The 24,696-nt window shown below is 37.7% G+C and overlaps 1 protein-coding gene across 1 annotated transcript; it reads right to left on the bottom strand.

Annotated features, from left to right (window-relative positions):
* Positions 1-15,469, bottom strand: LOC111585850 (Kv channel-interacting protein 2-like). Its single transcript, XM_055010318.1, has 9 exons — positions 14,734-15,469; positions 5,321-5,425; positions 5,050-5,222; positions 4,842-4,911; positions 3,288-3,358; positions 2,844-2,951; positions 2,646-2,750; positions 855-917; positions 1-761 (listed from the first exon to the last, which is right to left on the bottom strand). The coding sequence occupies exons 1-9, from the start codon at positions 14,804-14,806 to the stop codon at positions 714-716; spliced, it is 816 nt and encodes a 271-aa protein (XP_054866293.1). The 5' UTR covers positions 14,807-15,469; the 3' UTR covers positions 1-713.
* Between the last annotated feature and the right edge of the window lie 9,227 nt (positions 15,470-24,696).

The raw sequence follows: 24,696 nt of genomic DNA, 5'->3' as shown, positions 1-24,696 counted from the left end.
TTTTGCATAGCAACTGTGTGGTTTTATTGTGTTTCCTCATCAGCACTGTCACCATGTACACATATTAACACTTTAATCAAAATAATTTCAATGGCCAGTCAAAACAGACACTTCATGCAGACACAAAATACACTATTCTAATAAACGTGAGATGTAAGAAGACTGAGGATGCAGAAGAACTGGTACCACGTGGAGATTATTGCTTTGAACTTGGAGCCGCCCTCCTCGCTGTAGGATAAGTGTGAAATACATTTACAACATTTTGAACGTTTGTTCAACATGTCTGCACATTCAGTCTCTCTCTAGTGTTTAATACAAGCATCAGAGAAACACCGTAGTCTCCATTTGTTGAGTGAGGAAGTCATCAGAGGTTGAAACTACTTGTTGTGCTGTTTTCTTGAGGCATTGGTTCATCAGTGCAGATCATCAGTCATTATCTTGAAACACCAGAATCCACCTTTTAACACCTTCATATACACTTAATATTTTTTAAAAATCTGAAATTTCATATTTCACACAAGTCAATTTCCAACTAGACTTGACTCGTTCTACTTAACCTGCTCAGTAACAAATTTTTTAAAAGGTGTTTTTTGGGGATCCTCAGGTCTTTGCTGTTTGAACCGTCTTCTCTGTTCAGGCCCAGAAACACTGACTGGGAGTTTGATACGGCAGCAGAGCTGGAAAACCCATCTTCTGTCTTTGTCCAGCAATGTTTAGATCACATTATCAAACATGTGCATGGACTGCATGATGTTCTCATCCTGGATGAAGGAACAAAGGCACAAAACATTAATTATCTCAGTAGCTGTGGATGTGCAGTTGAAGTGTAACTGAGATATTTAGATTTAAATTACCTTTTGACACGTCTCCAGGAACTCGTCAATGGTGACCACTCCATCATTGTTTCTGTCCATTTTCTAGAAAAACACGTCATAATCACATATAATTCAAGGAGTGACTGAAAGCTGCCCTGTGTTGTTTACACTTTTTTATCATATTTTCAGAAGACCTAAAATAAATCTATGAAAAAATCCAAAATGCATGATTGTTTTCTTACACGTGTTTCAATTATTTTATCATAAAAAATTAAGTTAAACTCAAGCATGCCAAATATAAATGGTTTTCTTAAGTTTAAGTAAACTTTTGTTCCCAGCTGTATTTGGAAGCTACCGAGACTAAGAACAGCTTTAACTTGCAGCAGGAACATTTATTGCATTATTATGTAATGCGTCTCCTTGTAATCAGAAGATACAAAGTAGAAATCTGCTCACAAAAACACCACTCCAAAGTGATTCTAGCAGATAAAATCTCCAGGGTGTATCTGCGTTAAGTACCCTAAATAATATGCAGTGTTTTATGTCTTTATTTTCAGCAAGTGCAGACTAAAACATCAGATCTGTCTGACTGCAGAAAAGACACATATGCACTGGTGTGCACAGTCGTTTCACACAATACACAGTCCTGCCAGCGGTGTTACAGTATTACACTGACCTACATGTGAAGGTAACATGCCAAGATATGCAGCAACGTGTCAACAAAAGGCTCTTTCACACCTCATTTGGTGCAGACACCGGACCTTGTTCCAACAAAAAGATGAGGTCTTGGTTCAAAACAAACAGGGCCATGGTTTGGATTGTTTCTAGTGGGAAAACGCTGTCTGGATGGTTATGACACCGGAAAAGCGAAAATGAGCTGCAGTAGGACATGAGGAAAGGAGGAGGCCAAGTTCTTTTAACTGAAATATTGTCCAGCATTGTCCAAATAGTCAGCTGGAAGAAAGTCATAGAAATGGCAACACTTTCCATGCTAGCAGAGCACGAGAGAGTAATGCTATCTGAAGATCAAGAAACTCCAGCACCGGTATACAAAGGTGAGTGACTTGTGAACCGGTGATGGAGTCAAAATTTCTTTTTATGACAACCTGCACAGCATACAATAACAACTGACAACAAACCAATTGATGTGAAGTTTAGGGAGAAGTGGGCAACGTAGATGATTATAACATGCATGTCATGTAAAGTTCTTTAATGCATAACTGGATTAGATGCACATAATGTAACAACAATAAAAACCTTGACTTGACTTTTAGGTCTGATAAGCAACTTAAGACACAGAAGAAGAAAACTATAAGCAAGTAAATCTGGATCTTAGCAACAGTGGAATGAAAAACTGGCTTAGCAGTTGTTTTACAGCAAAGTAAAGGCACATATTTGTTAGAGCTACAATAAATGATTAAGTATAAACCTTACTTTGTCTGTCTGCAAGAAAACTCCCCATTGGTACCTTTACATTAATAGTACTGCCTATTGTTATGCACAAAATGTTGTACATTAAACACAGCAAATGTGCACATATTTTGATAAGAAATACCTTAGGTGTTTGAGAAAACACTAAACCTGGCTGAATTCTTACAACTGTGCAAAAGCATGTTTTAAATGTAAATGATATTTTAAGTGAAAGAACTTTTCAGTGCAGCAATGCAAAGGGGAACATGATTGTTTGTGGTTGTGTCCTGTTTGACAGGATTGGCTGTTTGATCTGCAGTTCCACATTTTGGAAGCACATGGCAGCTCCAGTCATGCACAAAAATGGGATTTTTCCATTAAAATAACTGACTTAGTGTGGAATGTATTGATTTGACTCACCTGGAAGAAGTTGTCAACGTGTTCCTTTGGAGCGCTGTCCCTCATGCAGGGGTAAGTGTACTTCCCCATCATGTCATAGATGGAGTTCATTATATCTGTCATCTCCTGGATGAAAAACAGGGACAAAGAGAAAAAATGAGAACATGAGCTGCCAGCTAGCACGAGTCAGTTCACACAGACAGCGAGCAGTTCAGGTACCTCTCTGGTGATGCAGCCGTCTTTGTTCAGATCATACAGATTAAAGGCCCAGTTGAGTTTATCGGTGATGGAGCCTCTCAAGATGATGGACAGACTTATGACAAAATCCTACAGAAGGAACAAGAAAAACTGAGGCGTGACTGAAATCAAGAAAGTGGTATTAACAGTGAGACAAAAGATAAGAGACAGTGAAAGAGAAAAGAGCAATTATTTCCTAAACTGATTTATACCACATAGTATATTAGTGCTGCTCTTGTTTTAGTCTTAAACCACCTGGATAAAAACTATTCAAGTGAAATAACTGTAAAAAAAAATGATGGGATTTATACAAGAGGTGGACAAAGATGCAGAAGAAAGTTCAGTGTTGTCTTTGTTCTGTAAAGAAAATGAAGCTTGCACAGGAGGAACATTTGTCTGGACTGAAGCGACTGAAGGGAGTCTCACCTCAAAGCTGACTGATCCATTATTGTGGGTGTCAAAGGCTTCAAACAGGAAATGTGCATACATAGAAGAATCTGGAACAAAGAGAGTATAAACCTGCGAGTCGTCTTTCTCATTGTAACTGTGTGATGAACAAATGATTACTTGCTAATCTGATGGGATGAAGAAAACAGAGACATTAGAGGCCAAAATACAAATTTTGAGTTGTGATGTTCAGACAATTTTAAAGTCTGTGGTTGTATTTCGCATTTTGAAACAGTGCAATAACGGCTAAAAATAGATGGTACTCAAAAATGTTTTCGTGCAGTTGAACTCAGTTACAATGCCATTAAAAATGAACACATATGACAAGAAAAAACAGAAGTTTGGGTGGCTCAAATGACTATAGATGTTTTTAAGGAAGGAATGTCTGTCCTTACTTGTGTCTTATCTGCTTTGTAATAACACTGCCTGCAGTTCAGCCCAGTTCAACCAACATCCATCCATTATCTATACACCGCTTAATCCTCACTAGGGTCATGGGGGGGCTGGAGCCTATCCCAGCTGACTCGGGCGAAGGCAGGGGACACCCTAGACAGGTCACCAGTCTGTCGCAGGGCTACATACAGAGACAAACAAGCACTCTCACATTCACACCTACGGGCAATTTAGAATAATCAATTAACCTCAGCATATTTTTGGACTGTGGGAGGAAGCCGGAGTACCCAGAGAGAACCCACGCATGCACAGGGAGAACATGCAAACTCCATGCAGAAAGATCCCGGGAAAGCCGGGACGCGAACCAGGGATCTTCTTGCTGCAAGGCAAAAGTGCTAACCACTACACCACTGTGCAGCCCCAGTTCAACCAACATGTCCCTGAATTTTTGCTTGGTTGTGCAGAATCTGGCTAATGAAGACTGTTTAATTTTGGTGTAATTTTGAAACATGATGTGTTTAGAGACCATCGGAAAATTGGAAATTCTAATAGTTTTTTCAAGTTTTACAGTTTCTGACTCTGATAAGTGGTGGAATTGTTTAAAATATAACATGCCTTTCAAACACAAGTTTTAGTATTTCAGAGGGTTAAGTTGCAATTTTATGACAAAGTATAGTATGTCCCTATTGTATGCATTCTGCACACAACAGTTGTATTTTTTGAGGGTAGTTAATGGCAAATATGTTAGATGGTGAAGTAGATGGGTAAAACCCTGGACTTCTGTTTGTAAGTTTGCAGACCTTTCACGTGCACAAAATGCAACTTTATAACACTAAAGCAGAGAAAGTGGTTCTTTAAGTATGATATACGATAAACAGGCTTTGAAGTTTATGTCTAAACATCGTTTCACAAGTTAGAAATCTTATTTAACCCTGCAGCTTTTTAGCTGATGCAAAAACAAGGATTTCTCTGAGGAGCAGATCTTAAAGCAGAGAACACAGACTGTGGCACTGACATCATCTGGTGATGTGTTCGAGAGAAATGACTCATGATCGGTTATCTGCAGATGTGGACACACTGAAGATGGAGGAATGGAGTTAAATTAAAAACATGAGATGAAAAGAGCTGGACGTGACTGACCTCCCTGAGGGAAGAACTGCGAGTAGATGCTTTTAAACGTCTCTTCATTCACTATGCCACTTGGACACTCCTGCAGAGATCAGAAAAATTGAGTATCAAAAAAAAAAAAAAAACAAAAACCTTCACACATAATTTCTCATGCACATAAATGACAAAATAGATCCACAGGCAAAGATCTATAGTTTCAAAGTAGGATTCTTTGACTGACGTTTTTGAATCCTCTGTAGAGAACCTGCAGCTCTTTCTTGCTGAAGCTGGTTTTCTGTACGAGACTGTCGAGGCCCTCTGGTCTGTAACACACTGTGGCCAGTTCACCATCCTCCACTATACTTTCTGCTTGAAGGAATAGAAAGAAAGAGTTACTCACTGAGATGCTCCAGACTGTATTACAGTCTGGAGCAGGGGAGAAAAGTGAAAGTAAAAGTGTAAATGTGTTTCGTTTGCACAGTGATTGAATTAGTCTGATTGTGTGGTCTGACACTTGCTTTTTTCGATTGATGGGGTGGAGCCAGAGCGGCAGCAGGGCAGCAGTTTGAGGAACCGCTGCTTTAGGGTCTTTTTATTGGGTTTGGATGGAGGATTACCTGGAAGACAACCAATCAGAGCAGAGATTAGAGGCAGATGAAGTGGCCCACATAGCGGCCTCCATGATGAATGGTAAAACACTGCCCAAACTAGGCTCAAACACTTGTAATCACTTGTCCATGCAACTCAGCGCAAGCAAATTAGTTTGCTGACCTGGCTATGAACCAGTGTGACCCAGCAGGATCAGAGCCTTTTGGAGGATGTCCAGCATGTGAGGGCACAGATGAAATGGCACATGACTGGAGTCTGAGCGGAGATACACAAGTCGACCAGAGTGTGACCTCAATCTGTAACACTACTCAGTTCCTATTAGATGTCAGTAGAAAACAGATGTTTTTTAACCCTTGATTTATTCTGAAGTTCTTTTGAAAGACAAACTAGGAAACTAAACATCCAATTTAGCTTAGTCGGATGTTGAATTAAATTAATAACTAATTAAACAGTGTTTAACGCATGTTGAAAAATGGCTAAACGGTACCAATGGTGTTCAAATTTGACACCAAAGCGAAAACTGACAAATTAGGAGTGAAACTAGGCTTGATATTCAGCAGTTGTAATGTTTAGCATGTTCACTATCTGAGGATTAGCATGTTAGCATGCTAACTTTTGCTAATTAGTCATAAAAACAATGTATAGATGAAGCTGATGGGAATGTCATAAACCAAAGCATTGGAAAAATGTAAATTTTAACCTGGTGATTACTCTAGAAGAAAACTCAGAGTTCTGTCAAACTCTTTTCAAACTCAGATTCATTATCTGGAGCAGTTTACTGCAGATCCTGCTCATCTTCAAAACCAAGACTCCATATTTTTGGCTACAACATTATATCAAGTGAGAATCCTGAATATAATTTTACACATACAGTATTAAACCTGACATATTTGGTCTCTTTGTTGACTTTTGTATTTCAGTCTAAAGCAAAGTAATGTGGGCTGTAGTTGTACTGAGAAGGACAAAGGCTCCTTGGAGATCAATAAAGAGATCAGACACCCACCGTCATAGCTCACTGACATTTACAGATACAACAATACAACTATGTCACTTGACCTTCTAGAGGAACCTTCAGGATTCTTTGGTAAAGACCTACAAATAACCTGCTGTCTGTCTGTCTGTTTTACTCACAAATGCTTTCATTTCAAAAACTTTAAAACTGACACAATTGATTAACTGAGGATCAAATCATCAGTGACACATCAGCTCTCCTCCGTAATTAATAATTATGAAGCACGTTCAGAATATTGAAACATGCATGATGAACCTCCACCCAGTAAATACTGTACATCAAACGATCTTAGTTATAAAGACATTGTCTTAGTCATGTTTAAATCAGCACAGCTTAAATACAAAATGACCAGTGACCTCACACAATAAACTTCACACAACAGACACTGCCCCCTTCATGCTCATCTGTTTGGATGTAAGTTCAACCTTTAACATCTCCTGAGCTCCTTCAAAGAGGATGTTCACTGATGTTCTCTACCATGTGAGGTTGATCTCCAACACTCCTTTGGCCTTTTTCTTCCTGTCCTTCCTCACTGTTGTAATCCACTGTTGTTTTCTCTAAACTTTACCAGCTGATAGCTCACTTGAAACTGCTCATAAATCAATCAATAATCTTGACAGGTTGAGATCCACCTCAACATCTTCTTCCAGCTGCTGACTGAAGTAAACAGACTCTGTCTGTCTTACAGCAGAGCAGCAGAGGAATCAAACCCACACCTCCCTGTCATTCTTTACTTCTGCATCTTTTCCTCTCCTCAATCCTCTTTGTGTTTTGTTAAAGCATCTCAGCTTGTTTCAGCTGACGGCATCTTGTTTTGTCGTCTCTCTAATCCACAACCAGACACACAAACTTCGTTCTGATGGCAAGAAACTCAAGAACAAACAGACCGACAATGAAAGGTGCAGGACAAAACCAACTATTCTGACATTTGTATTTTATCCATGCGCTTCTCTCTGTCTTCTTTTTCACTCTGGTTTTGCATCACATCTTTCATTTACTTTATAAGCCTTAACTTTTGTACATTTAACCTACACTCCTGCTTCTGTCAGTCCGTTAAGAACTACAAAACAGAGTTCACCAGTGTCACAACAGCAGCATCTCTGTCCACTCTGAGGAATGAAACGATTGATGACGAGCATCTTCATCACTTAATCAGTCATCAGATTCATCTTTTTTTAAATTCTCGTGAGTAATTATAAAAAACAAAAGAAATATGTTCATCTATCTGAAAAGAGCTGAAAGAGCACAAGTCTTTGTAGGTTTCCAGCCGCCAGGAGGCAGCGTTGAGCTACAATCAGATTAAACATGGCTGGAAAAGGCCTCAGATTCTGACAACAAAAAAACCGTACATTTAGGCAGCTGAAGTGAGCATCACTTGAGACCAAAAACTGAAAAGCCTGTTGGATGTTTTAGAAGCAGAATGAATCCATAGACACCTGACCTCAGTGAAAATACACATTCAGATGAATGAATGATGGTGAAATAAATGAGTTTCAACCTGCAAAACTTTCATTCACAGCCACAGAGAAACCTGCACTAAAATGTCTGAAATGTAGGGGTGGAAAGTAACTAAGTAAATTTACTCAAGCACCGTTCAAGTTTGAGCTACTTGAGTGTTTCCATTTACTGGTACCTTATCCTTCCTCTGTTTCTATATTTCAATGGGAAACATCGTATTTTCTCCCTATTTTACAGATGTGCTTGTTCATGTAAGATGAAGATTTTAAACAGTAGATAATTAAAAAGTGTGTAAAATACAGCACATTGTTAAAATTAAATCAGTGCTTTACAACATTTTTAGCTCCTTACAAAGCAGTGTGTAGTTGGGCTATGAGTTGTCAACACTACAAAATAGTGATTTTGACCTCTAAACATCTCACAACATTTCAATAAAAGTTCAGAACTTTGTTTATGCTTTTTCCATCTTCCATTAAGGAGAAATTAGATTTACCTGCTGTGTATAAAATTTAATGTAAAGTAGTTGAAATTGGCTCCACCTGCAGCAGCTACAAGAGCAACATGCTGCTGACAAACTGATGCTTCACTATTATTATTATCTAACCATGTCATATAAACCTGTATCTAGTTATTTTACTACATTTTGCTGCTAATACATGCACTTTTTCTTTCTTAAGTAGGATTTTTCAGGCAATACTTTCACTTTTAAATGAGTATTTTTATATTGCTGTGTTGCTGCTTTTTTCCAAGTAAAGGATCTGAGTATTTCTTCCACCTCTGCTCACAGGTAAAAGTTGAAACAGGTGCAGCACTGATGACAACATGTGAACACACAAAACATCAGCGATGAGAACAGTTGCTGTTTGTTACTGTTGCAGATCTGCGTTGTATAATGAGCTTTAGTTGCGATTAATGCACAATAAACAGGGATTAAATTGTAGTCAAACACAGCAGCAGTACAGGTTGAAACACGCCGTGAAAGTCATGTATAACAACTGCAGCAACACAGAGATTAAATGTTTACTCAAGAGCTTATCAGCTGCCCTTCAATGCAAAAATGAAATTTTGATAGATACTATAAATAAGCATAAATTGTTAATGCGAGCTCATTCTGTTAGGGCAAACCAGTTATTACTCTTCCTATATTTAGCATCCTTTCAGGGTTTGTATGACTCTATATTGCTCATTTTTTATCTGAACAGTCTCACTGCTCATAGCTTATAGCGTGATTTCTGCAGCTCCCAGGGTGGGAGTTACCTTTCAGTGCACTCAGCATGAACATCAGTGACAGTGGATGCTGAGGATGTATCAATCAAACTATCAGATACAGCAGCTGTGTGACTATGGAAAAACAAACACAGCTTTAACTGGCTGCTCACACACACAGGCAACACAACAACGCCTTGATGCAGGAGACAAAAATTGTAAAAAAAATAAATAAATAACAGGAGAAAGTGGCTGTTTTCTTTCTTTGTAACAGATATTTTTAGATGAGAGAATGCAGGGCAGTGATATTCTCTGAGTCATTGAAGAGGCTGCTCTTTGAGGAGACTATTTTACACAGAAACAACAAAAACAAGACAAGATGTTGTTTCCTAGACAGAATACAGCTAATAAATGTTGCCTCACCTGAAGGCTTCTTCAAGCTGTCTGTAAGTGCACAAACCTTAAACGGGACGCTGTGTCGAGAGAAATTTTACTCATAAAGTTCATAATATGAGCGACAGCAACTGACAGCACATTACTAAATATTAAGCAGCCACTGAACTGCAGCGTACAAGTCAGACAGAGTGATCACTGTTTATCTGCAGGGCTTTGCTGATGAGCAACACTCCTTCAACAGTTAGTTCAGTTTGTGTTGACATTTCCAGCAGCCTTTTCTCAGTTTTAGAGACCCTCAGGGTGACTTTGATAGTGCAAATCGATTTGAAGGATTGCAGCCCTCTGGAGAGGATCGATACACTTCTCCCCGCCATTATTAACACTTTTAAAGGCTCTTTTATCTACTGCTGCAAACAACTCAAGTTGAAAGTGCTTAAACTATGGAGGGAGAACATACAGAGAAATTTGAAAAGCACTGAAAAAAGGGGGAAGGTGGAGATCAACTTTACAGAAAGTTCTGCTTATAAAGAGTCTATAAGTTTATCAAAAAAACAACTTCAGCAGATTTCAAAGCTTCAAATGTGAGCCTGATCATTGAGCTTTTGATGATTCGGATCAGAGAGACACAAAAAAAAGATTAAAAATATTGATTTTGGGAATAAATTGAATCATTAATTACAAGCCTGCTGGCTTCAAATGTGTTTTTTTCTTATTTGTTCACACAGTGGTTAAATAATTTTTACTTTTCAAGCACATTTCTTGCAAAAACTGCCATATTTACAGAGAATATACAAAGGCCATGACCTCCAGAGTGCGATAAAAGACAAGACTCTTTCCAAAAGTTAATTTTCCATCCTGACTGTAAGTCAAAAAGATCAGCATAAAGCTTGTCAGCAGGGAGCAAGTAAAGAAGGAATCACTTGCTATGCATGTGCACTAACAGCCCACTGTGAGGGATTATCATTAATCTGTAAAGTAAAAACATTAGTTGAAGATTACTCATAAAGATTCTCAATTGGTAACTTAAACCCAAACACTCTTCCTCCATCTGTGTCATTTCACCAGGAGCATTTTGTGTTTACTTAAGGAGGTCATGACAGCTTAAGGAGGGTCACGCAACACTAAATGAACGTTTGTAAGCTAATGTTGCCGGGGCAACAGCCTATGTGCTCACAATAATCCCTTATAAAGGGACACAGTTCAGACTATAGATGTCCATTTTATAAAAACAAAACCAAATAAAACAAAGACATACTCACTTATTTAAATTCACTGTGATCGCTCTTTCCCTTCCGCTGACATCATGAGCTTCCAAGAGATTACTACAGAGGTTAGTGTAAGTTCATTTTACCTCATATCCTCACACAGAGCAGAGCCAGATGGGATCAGCGTTTGTTACGCAACACTGACCAATCAACAAATCAATTAGCTGATGGACAGAAAATTTACCAGCAACAATTTTGCCAGCCATCATCAGTGCAGTGTGAGACCAGGCACAGAAACATACAGAAGCAAGAATTCTACACTGTGTACAGGTGGAGACCGTCACGACACTGAAGGTAAATCCCCAAACTAAGACAAGAAAGCTGATGCTAAAACCTAAATGATCCCCAAAGTCGAGGCAGCAAAAACAAGCGATCTGCCTACCAGCACCTCTAAACCTCTGAACAAAAATGTGATGCCATGATGTTTGATCCACACATACCTTGGTATAAAAACAACAGAAAGTGGTGGATTAAGAAGTAATCTGAGTAACTCACGTACAGGATGACTCATCGATGCCTCATTTTTCACTGAGGAAAAACGTTTGCATTCGACGCAGCTTATGCACATTTTTTCACTGTCATGTATCAGGCAGAAGTATTAAAAATCCCTGTACAGTCATCGATTAAACCCCGGAAAACTCATCTTTGTGTCAAAGTTACGCATTTAGAAGTTTTTCCATGAAAATAATCCCTTCATGACTTAAAATGACTTGGATGTAATTGAAGTCGTTTCCTCTTCACTCTTAAAAGGTAATTCAAGGAGCCTCTTCAGACCATTTCACTAAATGTGAGGTTGTAAAATATATATTCAAATTTACCTATTTAGATAATGTTCCTAAAGATTCCAACATAATTTTTAATGAGTTGCACTGACATAATAGTGTTTGTAATTGCATCAACTTGACATTGTGTGTAACTTAAACTCAGATTTCTTCGTTAGTTAATCTAAAATTAAATTCAAGTTGAGGAAACTTAGTGAAAAATAGCTTAACTTTCAAATCCTCTCCTCTATCTTAACATACCTGGACAATTTCAGCAATTAAGACTGATAATTAATAACAACTTTGATTGCAGACAAAAAGCAGATTCCACCAACTCAGTGCACATAACATAATTTCATTAGAAGTTGTCCTAACTGAAAAAGATTAAACTGTTGCTTTTGTTTTCTTTTTTGTGAGCTCAAACATATTTTTTATATTGTCCTAAGTCCTCACCTCTTTCTCTATCCTCAACTCCCATCTTGCTGCAGCTCGAGGACACCAGCTCACCTACAATTCTGTGCTACAGAATCACAAGTTGTAATTCAGCCATACATGTTTGAACTAGAAACAATTCTTATCAAGATGAATGATACAGAAAGCCCCACACTGCAAGAAGACGGGATTGGTTCTTTAGGTTTGTTACATATGAAACACAGGAAGTCTGAATCCATGTTTGAGTCTGTTTTGACTGCTTATTTTGTGCATCTTTTATGTTATAAAAAACACCATAAGGATAAGGCTCATAAGGCAGAGGGATCTAGTGTAAACTCTTTTTCATTGTTCACTGCACCTGAGAAGAAGCATGAAGAATGAACTAACAAGAAATAATCTGACACATGACTTTGTCTGGCAATGCAATGTGTCTTTTTATACTTACATTTTTGTCTGGAATAAGCAAACAGAATATCAAATATTTAATAAGGAGCTTTAGTGCAGATTTTGTCATCTTTGGACAGAGTCAGGCCAACTTTTTTCAGTCTTTATGCTAAGCTAACTAGCCGCTGGCAGTACCCACCAAACTTTAAAAACTAAAAAAAAAACAAGTGCCTTTCACAGTTGACCTGAGCCACAGCCAGCAGTCAGTCGGCGTCACTGTAACATGTGAAGTGTGCTGCACAAAGTGATGACTTGACAAAAGTCCAGTGTATCCATAATGTATGAACACACAAGTAAACAACAGGAGGTTTTTCTGCAGCTTTTCAGTAGTAATCTGAATGATTTCTCTTTACATTCACACAACTGATAAATCTTTTAAATGCACTTAAACAGCCCTTTCTGTTGGTTGTTGGTTCCTTTGTGTATTTTCACAAGTGTTTGACAGAGATGAACAGTAAAGACTTGTGTTTTGTGCCTCAGGCTGTGCTTCATTCTTTAATAAACCAGTTTGTTTGTGTCTCCTGAACGCCTGGTGTTCGTGCACCTGTTCTCTGTTTGGTTAACCTGCTGCTGAATGGATATCAGCACCGGCTATTGTGCCATCAACGACTATCAGCAATGAAATAAACCACCATCTGTATACCATCCATCCCTCCATCTGTCCACTCGGAATACACAAGTTTTGAAATACCATGAAAACTTAATGGGAACAACGTTTCACTGCTGCGTGTGTAATATTAAAGATGTTATTTTTACACATTTATTCTGTTATTTTTAAAGGAAAGTACTATTTTGGGAAGTTGTCATGAGAATGACAGCGCAGCCTCACAAACACAGAGACTGTGTGATCTGTAAAGAGGATTGAGGAAAATAATACGCTGAAGAGTCTGTCAGAGACACAAGCCTCTCTGATCAAATTAGGCTACAAACACACACTCTGACAGGTATAATTTTAGGTGACATTAGAGTCTGTTTTTCCAGTATTTTTCTGTTCTTCCTCTTGTTCTCTTTCAGACCAGAGCAGTGTGGCTGCTTGGATGATATTCACCATTACTGTGACTGTTCAGTGATAATATCAAGCTGCTCTCACATCTTTGCCAAGTTAATTAGCTTTGAAGTGTTTCTTTTATTTATTTATTTGAGTGCATTTGGTCATTTACTGCTTCAGCAAAACTGAGAAACAAAATACACAGGTATATAATGTCTGGATATGTTATTTGGGGGGTTTAAATAAAGACTATTTTCATTTCTGATCATTTTCTTGAGCATTTTTATTCATTCAATCTTAAAGATTTTTAAATGTGCAGAACGATGTACCAGAGCCCAGGCTGACGTCTTCTGATTGCTCATTTTGTTTGACCAAGAGTTGAAAACTGATATTAAATACGAAAACTGAAGCAAATTCTCACAAGTCAAAAGTTTTTCTTGCTAAATTACAAAATAATTGGTCGTAACTGTCATTGATTGATCTGTGTCCATTAGTTAATTGATGTATTGATCAATCACACCAGTCTATGGCTACAGTTACAGCTGTTAGACTATAGAATAACACTAGTACCATAACTTAACCACTCATTCAATGACATTTAGCACCTGACATAATGTCTTTATATCTACAACCTGCTTTTGTTCTTACTGCAGTCCACTCCATAAGTAACTATGACTGTCTTGATTACATTATATATTAAACATTAAATATTGACAATGAATTAAACAGATATGAGAAAATTGTAAATTATCCAGCACCTCTAACTACCTGCTTGACTTCCCAGCATAGAAACAACATACAGTACAGTTATGAGTCTCTCTCCACTCATATTTTGTGTGTAATTCATCCATTCACCAACGTATTTCCAAAAAAAGACACAAAACACACATTAAATGAACCTATTTGTAAATAAGATGAATCTCTCTGACAGCATTGTGTGTTTTCCTCATAATTTTCCACAGATATTGTGATATTATTGTGATCGTGAACATTTCTGGCAACGATAATCATGTGAAAATCTGATGTCATGACAAGGAGTCACTGACAGTTACAGCAAATACTGCAAAGCCTTTTGATTTTATGCTTTGTAAGATTTCTTTATCTTCCATTTGCAGCATTTGGGATATTAAGGACATAGCAACGCAATGTTTTTAGATTTGTCCATATTCTTGTCTGAATCAATCAGCAGGCAAGTGATTTTCAAATAAAGTACCTGGCATATGAGAGTCTGAATCCCTAAGAAAATGATGAATCAGTCTGAATGCACCAAACCAAACTTGAGCACAGTGAAACAATGTGACTGGAGATTCAAGCCAGGTCAGCAAACAGCACTATGGCATTAAGAAAAACTTACCTGTGAGCGGGTCATAAGATCTGTCCAACTCTCTGGAGTCTGACAAACTCTGATCCTGACTCCTGGGCTTCATGTTCTCTGTTTGTTTCTCCTCAGTTCTTACCAAACCGTCGCGCTGCTGAACCTGCAGGATCTTGGGATTTGTGCGCCTCGATTCCTGTTTGCATGTCACTTATTTTCCGCAGGGCATGAATCCGCGTTGGACTGCGGACAGATGAGCAACAGAGGATGGGAAGAAGTCTGCGTAAAGCTCCTCTCCCTGCGTTCCCGCTCTCCTCTTCCTCAAAACTCTCTCCTCCTCCTCCTCCTCCTCCTCCTCCTCCTCGCGCTCAGCAGCAGCGGTTTGTTCTGTGGCTTTAATGTAACGGTGCTGCAGCTGCTGCTGCTGCTGCTGCTGCTGCTGGTTACTTTACTTTGTTGATTGGCCAAACATCCATAATGGCAAAAGAGTCTCGACTGGCAGCTGGAGCATCATCTGTTGGAGCTCAGAGAGGAAGAGCTGGAAGGAAACAGGAGAGAGAGCTGCAGATATCCGCTGATCTGCGCCACTGATGGATGATCTCTCCTTGGCCCCGGACTTTGAGGCTCTTTGATTGGAAGAACTAACACCTGCGGATCAATAGTCTGCCTGCTCCACGTCCTTGAGCTGCCGCACTCATATTTCAGAGACATCAAGGTCGTGATTAGAGTAGAAAAAAAAATCATTTGAATTTTAAATGCATAAATAGGCACCATAAGCTGGATGGAGACGCAGGAGGCTCCCCCCCAGCTGGTTTACAGGATCAACTTCAAGCTTCCAGCAGCTTTATTTCCCATCAAAAACTTCTGTTTTCAAACCCTCCAACATGTGATACCTGAGAGCCTCTCTGGGACATCATCAAGGTTTAAAGGTTTCTGGTGGAGATTTCATTCTTTATTTGAGGACTTTTTAAGATCAGTGGCTTAAACCTGTTTCACTTACATCTGTTTGTGTTGGATGTTGTATTGTTTTGGACAGACTTTACTGTGTTACAGCACCACACTGCATTAATGTCTGGTTCGCTGCATTGATTCATACACTGTATAATAAATATAAATTAAAAAGAAATTAAAAAGAAAAAAATGTGAAAATGTGGCAGGAAGAGAGGCAGGAAAGTATGTTAAAAATGGTGGAATACTGTAATGTTTCAAAACTACAAATGTGGTGCAAATAACAGAAAATATTTACAAAAATAAATAAATTTTGTAAAAAAAAAAAAAAAAAAGGAAAATGTAAAAAATCTGAGAGCAAGGATGCCAGAAAAATAAACTAATGTTCAAAAACTATAGAAGAAAAAATAACAGTAAATATATACAAAATATTAATACATATTTTATTAAAAAAAAAAACTCTGGCAGCAAGTAATCAGTTGGTGGAATAGTACAACGTTCAAAAAATGTAAAGCTGGAAAAAAAGAACAGCAAGTCATTTTTAGTGAAACTATATATATATATATATATATATATATATATATATATATATATATATATATATATATATATATATATATATATATATATATATATATATATATATACATACATACATACATATATACATATTACAGTTTTGGTCGATTTTGTTTTTAAAGTCAACCTGTGAAACAGTACTTTTCTTGTGATTTTACTCAATGTGTTTTACTCAATAATATCTGTAATGTAACAAAACAGGAAAAATCTATAAAATGATCATTAACAATTATTTACAATTTTCTTTCAAATGATGGCAAACATCTGTAAATGTATTTATTTATTTACTGCTCATTTACTGCTCATTTAAAAAGTACAGATTTTTAATGTGGACATCAGTGTTTTAATTGTCGACATGTAGTCTATATTAATACTACTGTATTTTAACAAAATCAGAGAATTAGAATTTTAAAGTGTCGCAGTCAGGATGCCATGTTGAGCCCAGAGAGCCTCTGTCCTCGGATTCATTCTAAGAGCTTTTTCTGGTGTAAATTAATCACAACTGCCTTTCTTCCTCATGTTCAAGAACCACAAGAGGAATTAATTTGGATACTGAAAATATTCTCCATAAAGTTACAGCACGGTAAGGCTGTTCTTATGCAACGCTACGCTGTGCTTTGAGTAAAATAATATCACAGTCCAGTCCAGTTATTGTCTATGTGGACACTCAGACACTTGTAGTAGTCCACAATGTCCACCTATGATCTTTGTATGGTGACTGGTTTTGGATGAGTCCTCTGTCTCCTGAAGTCCACCACCAGCTCCTTCGTCTTCAAGATGTTGAGCTGCTGGTGGTTCAGTCCACGAACCTGTTCTTCTTCTTCTTGTTATTATTATTATTATGTTTAAAATGTTCGTTCGCATTTGCTAATTTACACCAACGTAGCTGAAAAACTAAAGCAATTCAACGTATTTGATCTGATGGAGTTAGATTGTTTTCTCTTCTATTGTTGATTACACTCCTAAAAAAATGATGTCTGTGTATCAAAATTGCATATTTAGACATTGTTTTAATATAATAATAATCCTGTTCTGTCTTGTAATAGATGTAGACACACTGATTAACCTTCTTCTTTTGTCTTTTACCCCTCTTCACTGACTGCAGCTCAGGGATCAGTTTACTTACAACTCCGTTCAAACATGTAAAAGTATTTGTTGCTACACAATATGTAAGCTGTAAAACTGGAGTCATTTCATGACTGAAAACTGGAGTAATTCAGTCATACATTCAAAACAGAATTCATTTCTGAAGAGAAATAATGACACAGAAAGTTCCACCCTGTAAGTTGCCAGGATTGGTTCATTAGAAATGGTACATAAGAAGAAATTTGAATCTTTGTTGTTGAGGTACATCAGTGCCTCTTTAAGGTGGAAATGCTAAGATTGGGCGACTCATTTTGTTGATGGTATGTTACATAAAAACAACCACAGAGACATGCTGACAAGTTTAAAAAAAAAAAAAAAAGATTTTCACTGTAAGGGGTCTTTGAAGGGACCATCAAAGTGATTCATTCTGCACAGTGAGCAAAAAATTTTACTTTTGTTTTCATATTCTGTAAGATTTTTTCTTAACTTCCAACCATTGAACACTTGAAACCTGCTGTTGGAAACATTGCAGTTTTTTTGTTCTAAATTAAAATGGAAAAGCAGACTTTCTGTTCAAACCCTTATTCACCTGAAGTTCAACTAAAGATCACTCAAGAAATGTCACATGACTTCACAAAACAGCTACTGTATACAATTTTCTCTACATGCAGAGAAAAATCATCTCAGGGAATTTTTCATGATAAGATCAATACCTTGCAATATTGAGAGACTACCGGTGATTTACTATGAGCAGGCGTTTGGCAACATCTGCCTCAACCAGCCATGGTGAGGAGAGATTGAAGAGAGAAGAGATTAGAAATGAGAAACAACAAACAAGCTCAACACTGGGAAGACTGGTGAGTAACCACAGATCAGAAAAATGCAGCTCTGAATGTAGAGATACCTGCAGAAAGAGAAGAGGAAAAAATGCTTTTTAGTGCTCTTAACTCCTTTAAATAACTAATTATTAATAAATAAGTGCACAAAATCTACCTCATGAAATATAAAGCCAACATTAAACAGTGTTAATGTCGTCTCCTTAGACTGAATTTTCTCTGGCATACATTGACGTAATTGGAGAAACGAAAACACCTTTCCACAGGGAAAGCTAAAATAATGCTCGTTGCACATGAACAGTGTGGCTTCTTTAAAGACAGGTAGACGAGTGAGGGATTATTATGTCCCCTGTCAGAAGACTGATGAGGAGGAGAGAAAAATATCTACCAGCTGCTGGGGAAGGAGCGGGATAAAGGAAAAGCCAAGGCAAAGGAGGACACCAAAAAAAAAGAATGGTGAAGTTCAAAAAAATAAAATCAAAGAGAGAAAACTGGAGAGAGGAATAGAAGAAGACAGAAGGAACACAGTGGAGAGGTATTTGAATATATTATGTGCCTTGGGACTGTTAAATCTCGCAGTATTGATGGTGTTTATCTCCCATAGGGGCTTACAGAGAAGTTTAGCACCACTGCAGGTTGGAAAGTGGAGCCGACAGATAACCAATAATGAGCTCTGATTGATGCCTGAGAATATGTGGTGTGGAGCAGCGATGCAGCCGACAAACAACGCAGACGGATGTGGTGAAAAGACACATGGACAGGTGAGCCAGCACAGGCAGGTAAAGGAGAAAAGTCATCAGGAGGTGTGTTTCTACTCATGTGAAGCAGTTTGAGTCGACTTTGTGCAGACGAGGACAAGCAGATAAAGAAATGAAGAGGTGGAGGGATGTCAGAGGGACGTTGGGCCGAGACAAAGCAGGCAATCCTCTCCTCAAATGAATATTTGATGACAAAGCTGATATACTCAAATGAAACATTATGAAAACACAGCAGGGTTAATGGGTTGTCACGGCGGAACGACCCCGGCTTGGCTCCATCATCATCACATGAACACGCTCAGATTACATCAGGGAGCTCATATCAGTCAGCCCAAAATACAATATAGCAACTAAATCGGAGGATTTGGAATAGATTCATGTCAGGGGATCTAACATCACATCAGAAAACGATCTCCAAAAACCGAAACACTGCAGCATTATTTCCAGTATGTACAAAGGCACATAATCATCTCTGAAAAAGAGTCTGCACTGACATGAGCACTGTGTCCATTAGAGGTGTGCCAGTGTCATGCTCTTTAATTAGCTAGAAGTCAGTGAGGATGTTCTTTTTAATTGCAAGAGATGGACATTTTCATTCAGTCAACCTTTATTTAAAGCTACATTGAGGTAAAGCGGCTTCATTTAGAATGTAGCCGAGAAAAAAAAAGATATCAGCACACAAATAAGAAACTTAGATGATAATGACAATAAAAAAGACAAAATTAGTAAAATGATATAGAGCATTAATTAGTGCATTTAAGTTTTAAAAACAAATTAATCAAGTAAAACAACAAGGACAGTTGGAAATAAAATACAATGAAAACAAAAATACAAATCATGTTGTTTTTTCCTTTAATTTGTCACATTTGTCTGTAGGTGTGTATCTCCCAAGTGGCAAACCTTCAGAAGTGCCAAAAGCTGCAGGTCCTCAAACAACCAACTGAGGTTGACTCCAAAAGTGAATCGATTCCCAAAGACAGAGAAAAAACACCAGAATGTTGCTAACAGATGCAACAAAACCTAAGAAAAGGGTGTTTTTTCTTCAGCAGTGGGTCCTTCTTTACTCTCAAATTATGAATCATGAGCCCATACAATCACTGCAGAAATTGTGGAACATGTAATTACATCCATATATATATATCCTGTTATGTTTTGAATTGTTGCCTCATTTTCCTTTATATTAATTAAAGAACATTTTCAACATAAATCAGGGCAGAAAAAGGCAAAAATTGGTGCAAAAAAATTCACTAGAAAGTAGGAAATTAAGCAACGATATTCGGCCCAGCTCATCTAAAATCCAATGGCTTTCTCCATTGGGAAAAGGAAAACCAACCAACAATCTCTTCCTCCTCCAAACAAGTTTCAAGATAAAGATTACGTTTTGCTACCTAACGTGAAACTATATTGGAACAATATTGGAAAAATGTGCAAAAAAATCATGGATGTACTCATTGTTAGTCAAACCTCACTCGTGTTTTTACAGATTTGTCCAGACGTCTTAATAAAGTCTCCTCTGATTTTCATGGTACATCCTTGTATTGCTCACATCACTTTCCTCCTCTCCCTCCAGCTGTTTCAGTTTAGTCTCTTCGTCACGATTTCTTCCGTCCTCCTCTCTGACCTCTGCTTGTGTTTTTCCCTCCATCCAACCGATCAGGTTACTTTAACAAACCAAAGATTTAGCTGGTGTTGTTTGTGCAAGCCTGAAGGCGCGCACATCATCAGGAAGCAGCTCGAGGACAAAAGTTGATCAGATACTGGTTAATTAGTTTCACAATGTGAGGGGGCAACAGGGGTAAATGGCGTGACAACAAAACCGAAGGAGGGCAATAGATGAGAGGAGTTTCTCAGCAACCCTAAAGGATGGTTTAATACTATAGATAATATAATACTTGGTTCTCAGAGATACATTGAGCTCATGGATTTAAATATTTAGAGACGGTGCATCTAAAGTGAATGAGGAACAGAATATTGATTATTTTCTATGAGTGCCTCCTTCATCTGTGTGCTCTGCTGCTGCCATGAGGCAAAATACATTTTACATAATGAGTAAACAATCAGTCGTGTGTCCCATTTTCACCTCCAAACATCCTCTCCACATAGTTTAGAGCAGGGCTATTCAATTAAAAATTCACTCGGGCCGGATTTTCAGACTAAGAACATGAGCTGGGCCGGACGTTTTTAGCAGACACTGAGCAAAGTTAACCATTTAAAATAAACACAAACAGATACGATAACAAACACACTGGATGTTTATAAACGTATTGCCACATCCAAAAGGACATAAACACAATAGAAGAGCAGTACTTAAACTAAACCTGTGCTGAAATACTGCTTCTTTAAATTTTACATTTCAAACACACAACTTCAACACATTTTGATAGGTAAATATAAACACATGTTAAGGTGCATATGAACATAAAAACTAAGTGCAGATTAGAAACACCATCTTTTGTTTTGGTCACATCTCAAAGTGCATTAAAAAGTAACTGTAACTTTTCAGAACTTGAGACACTTTTCTTCTTTTGAAATAACAAAAAACAGAGTTTGTCCCTGTCCATATTTGGTCTCATCTGAGACAGTCGCATCTTTAGTGCATATAATAAAAAAAAATAAATAAACAGTAGGCACAGTGATAGTTACTATCCCTTTGAAATGAAATAAAGCTGACATCAAAGTGCATAGTAAAGTGCAACTAAGTGAAATAACTGTCAAAACAAAATGTCTTTCTTAAATATTACACTTATAATAAGTGAACAGGAAATAGTCACATAAATACATAAAACTACCTTTAGTGTCTGCTACAGCACGCTGCTTTGTTGCACTTACCATGTCTCGAAGACATCTGTGGCGAGAATGTTTGACGTGTCAGACCTGTTTGATAGCAGATGTCACACTCGTCTTAACTTTATCGTCCGTTAAAACTTCATCCACGACAGCCAACATGCAGTCCTTCACAGTTTCTGAGTCTGTGAACGGCCTCTTTTTCGTGGCCCTTTCCTGAGCTGTGCAGGTCCGCTTCATTGTAGTACAGCTCCGGTTGTAAGATGCTGTCAAAATTTGAATTATAGCCGCTCTCTCATGACATCCCTCGGGAAAGTTTGTCCGAAACGCGGCATGTTTTTCAATGTGGTGTCTTCGGACATTATAATCTTTCAGCGCTGCAAAGCACTCGTTGCAGAGTAAACGCATTGGTTTGGCGTTCGGACTTGGTGGTAAATAAATAAATACTTGTCAGTCTACGCAGGATTAAACCGACGGTTTTCCTCGCCGATTTGTCGTTTCACGATAGAAAAATACATGATGCTATTTTCACCTGTATAGAACTGCTAATGTTAACTTTTCAAACGCGTCTCCTCAACACAATGCATTGTGGGTTAGTTGCTAGGTTACGGTAAGTGTTGCATTCAATGTTTGCAATAATGTTGGAATTTTTGTAAGAACTTGTCAGTGTTACTGAAAGATGTTTTTCTGTTTTTCTCGGACCCAAGTCCCAGTCACTCGGCAGTTGCTTTAGGGCCATTCGAGGGTTGCTTTCGGGCCGCTAATTGAATAGGGCTGGTTTAGAGCATCAGACCTGGTGCTTGAGACACACAGAATTAAAAGTACACTGAGCATTATTTCTTCTGTGTATTTTCAGTGACCTGTTTGAACAGACTGGACAAACTGGTCAGAGGGGCTGGTTCTGTCCTGGACTGTTCCCTGGACTCCACTGAGGACGTGGATGAGAGGAGGACGTTGGCAAAGCTCACATCCATCAAGGACAATCCTTCTCACCCACCGCATGTGACCGTGGGAGCTTTAAGCAGCAGACTGAGACATCTACCCTGCAAGAAGGAGCGCTATCACAGGTCATTCATCCCATCCTCTGTAAGACTTAAAAACGTCAGCATCACTGGCCGATGTTAACATAAACTGGACTTACATCATCAGCATCATCTCAGACCATAATAAAATTTGCACAGCAATTTTTGCACTGCTGCATCTTACACTTTCTATAGTATTTTACAAGCCACTTTGTATTGTTATTGTCTACAGTGTAGTACATATTATTGTTGTTATTATTATTATTATTATTGTTATTATTATTATTATTATTATTATTATTATTATTATTATTATTATTATTATTATTATACATGTTTGTTGCTGCTGTAACAATGTAAATTTCCCCCAAATGGGAGCAATAAAGAATTATCTTTTTAAAATTTGCTTTATACTGACTTGCTATACCTGAATGTCCGTAACGAGCTTCGTGACATTTTTGAAATGTGATTTTTTTTTTTTACTTAAAAGTTGATATTTTTCAGACTGCACTTCAATGCTCTAATGTAATGTCTCCTGTGTTCATATATATATAGATATTTAGAGTCGTGAACTAAAATGTACATACACTTGTAAAGACTGTGTTTATCATGGCAGTCTTGAGTTTCAAATGATTAACACAGCTCTTAATTTTCTATGATGGAATCACTGAAACACATGTATCTTCTTTCATCTCATATGTCCAGAAAGCCTGTAATAAATTTAGGAAAGTGTGTTTTTTGCGACAAAGATGCATGTATTTCAGACATTCCATTGTAGAAAATTAACCAGGAACAGGAACTATGGGGAACCAGTATAAATGAATGAGATGCAGCACATTGTCCCCACCTGGGAAAATTTCTACTTTTCTACTTCTACTGACTTTTATTTTGTTTTATTTTATGGCTTGCAAGTGTGAATCTCCCAAGCAGCAACTTCTGAGGCTAAAAAATTAAGCCAAAGCTGAAGTGCCACAAATTGTAGTTCCTAAAATGACCACTTGAGGCTGCCTCTAAAAGACAGACAGACCCCCCCATGTTAAAATGGACACGTTTACAGTAGAAATAAACATGTTTACAGCCTGGTAGATAAATGGTTTTGTTCACTATAGCTAGTTTCCCTGTTCATGACAAGTATACAGGGGGTGATTTTTTTTTTTTTTTTTTAATTAATCAAAAGCAGTATCTATGAGGGACATAATGGAGGGTTTGTCCATTTATATACACTACCAGTCAAATTTGGACACACCTTCTCACTAAATGCTTTTTATTTATTTGTATTATTTTCTACATGTACATTCTACAGACAATGTACACAATAATTAGATAAAAACCATTTAATGAAAAGGTGTGTCCAAACTTTTGACTGGTAGTGGACAGTCTAGTCATCATTTTCTCAAGTGGTAATTCAATTTCCTTTAACTTTAAAAAAAAAATAATAATAATGGCACATAGTCCTTTCTATTTGAACTTTCACTAAAAAGTATCAATGTGTTCTTCAATGTTTTTTGATTTTAAGTCCAAGCATAATGGAGCTTTTATGTTTTTGTAACAATTTTCCCTTTTTCCTGAAACTGCAGTTCACAAAGCAGTTTTACACAGCATCTTAGCATCTTTTAGTTCATTGTTTTGATTTCATGGCTTGTCCATCCCATCTGTAGGTGTGGATCTCTCAAGCAGCAACTTCTGAGACTGAAAAATTAAGCCCAAGTGCAAAGAACTGCAATTCCTTCGATGACCACTTGAGGCTGCCTCCAAAAAGAACTAATACTTATAGACCCCCGTGTTAAAATGGCTAACTTGACAGCAGAAATTTACATGTTTACAGCCTGCTACAGACAACAATTTTGGGCTCTATATCTAATTTCCCTGTTTGTGACACCAATGTTGAAAGTGATTTTTTTTTAATTGGTGTTGAGGAAATCTCTGGGTGACATCATGGAGGGTATATCCATCTTCATATATAGTCCAAGGTGTTTCCTCAGTGCGAGC

Source organism: Amphiprion ocellaris, chromosome 4 (genome assembly GCF_022539595.1).
Source record: "Amphiprion ocellaris isolate individual 3 ecotype Okinawa chromosome 4, ASM2253959v1, whole genome shotgun sequence".
NCBI lineage: Eukaryota > Metazoa > Chordata > Actinopteri > Pomacentridae > Amphiprion > Amphiprion ocellaris.
This window is presented reverse-complemented; position numbering and strand designations above follow the sequence as displayed.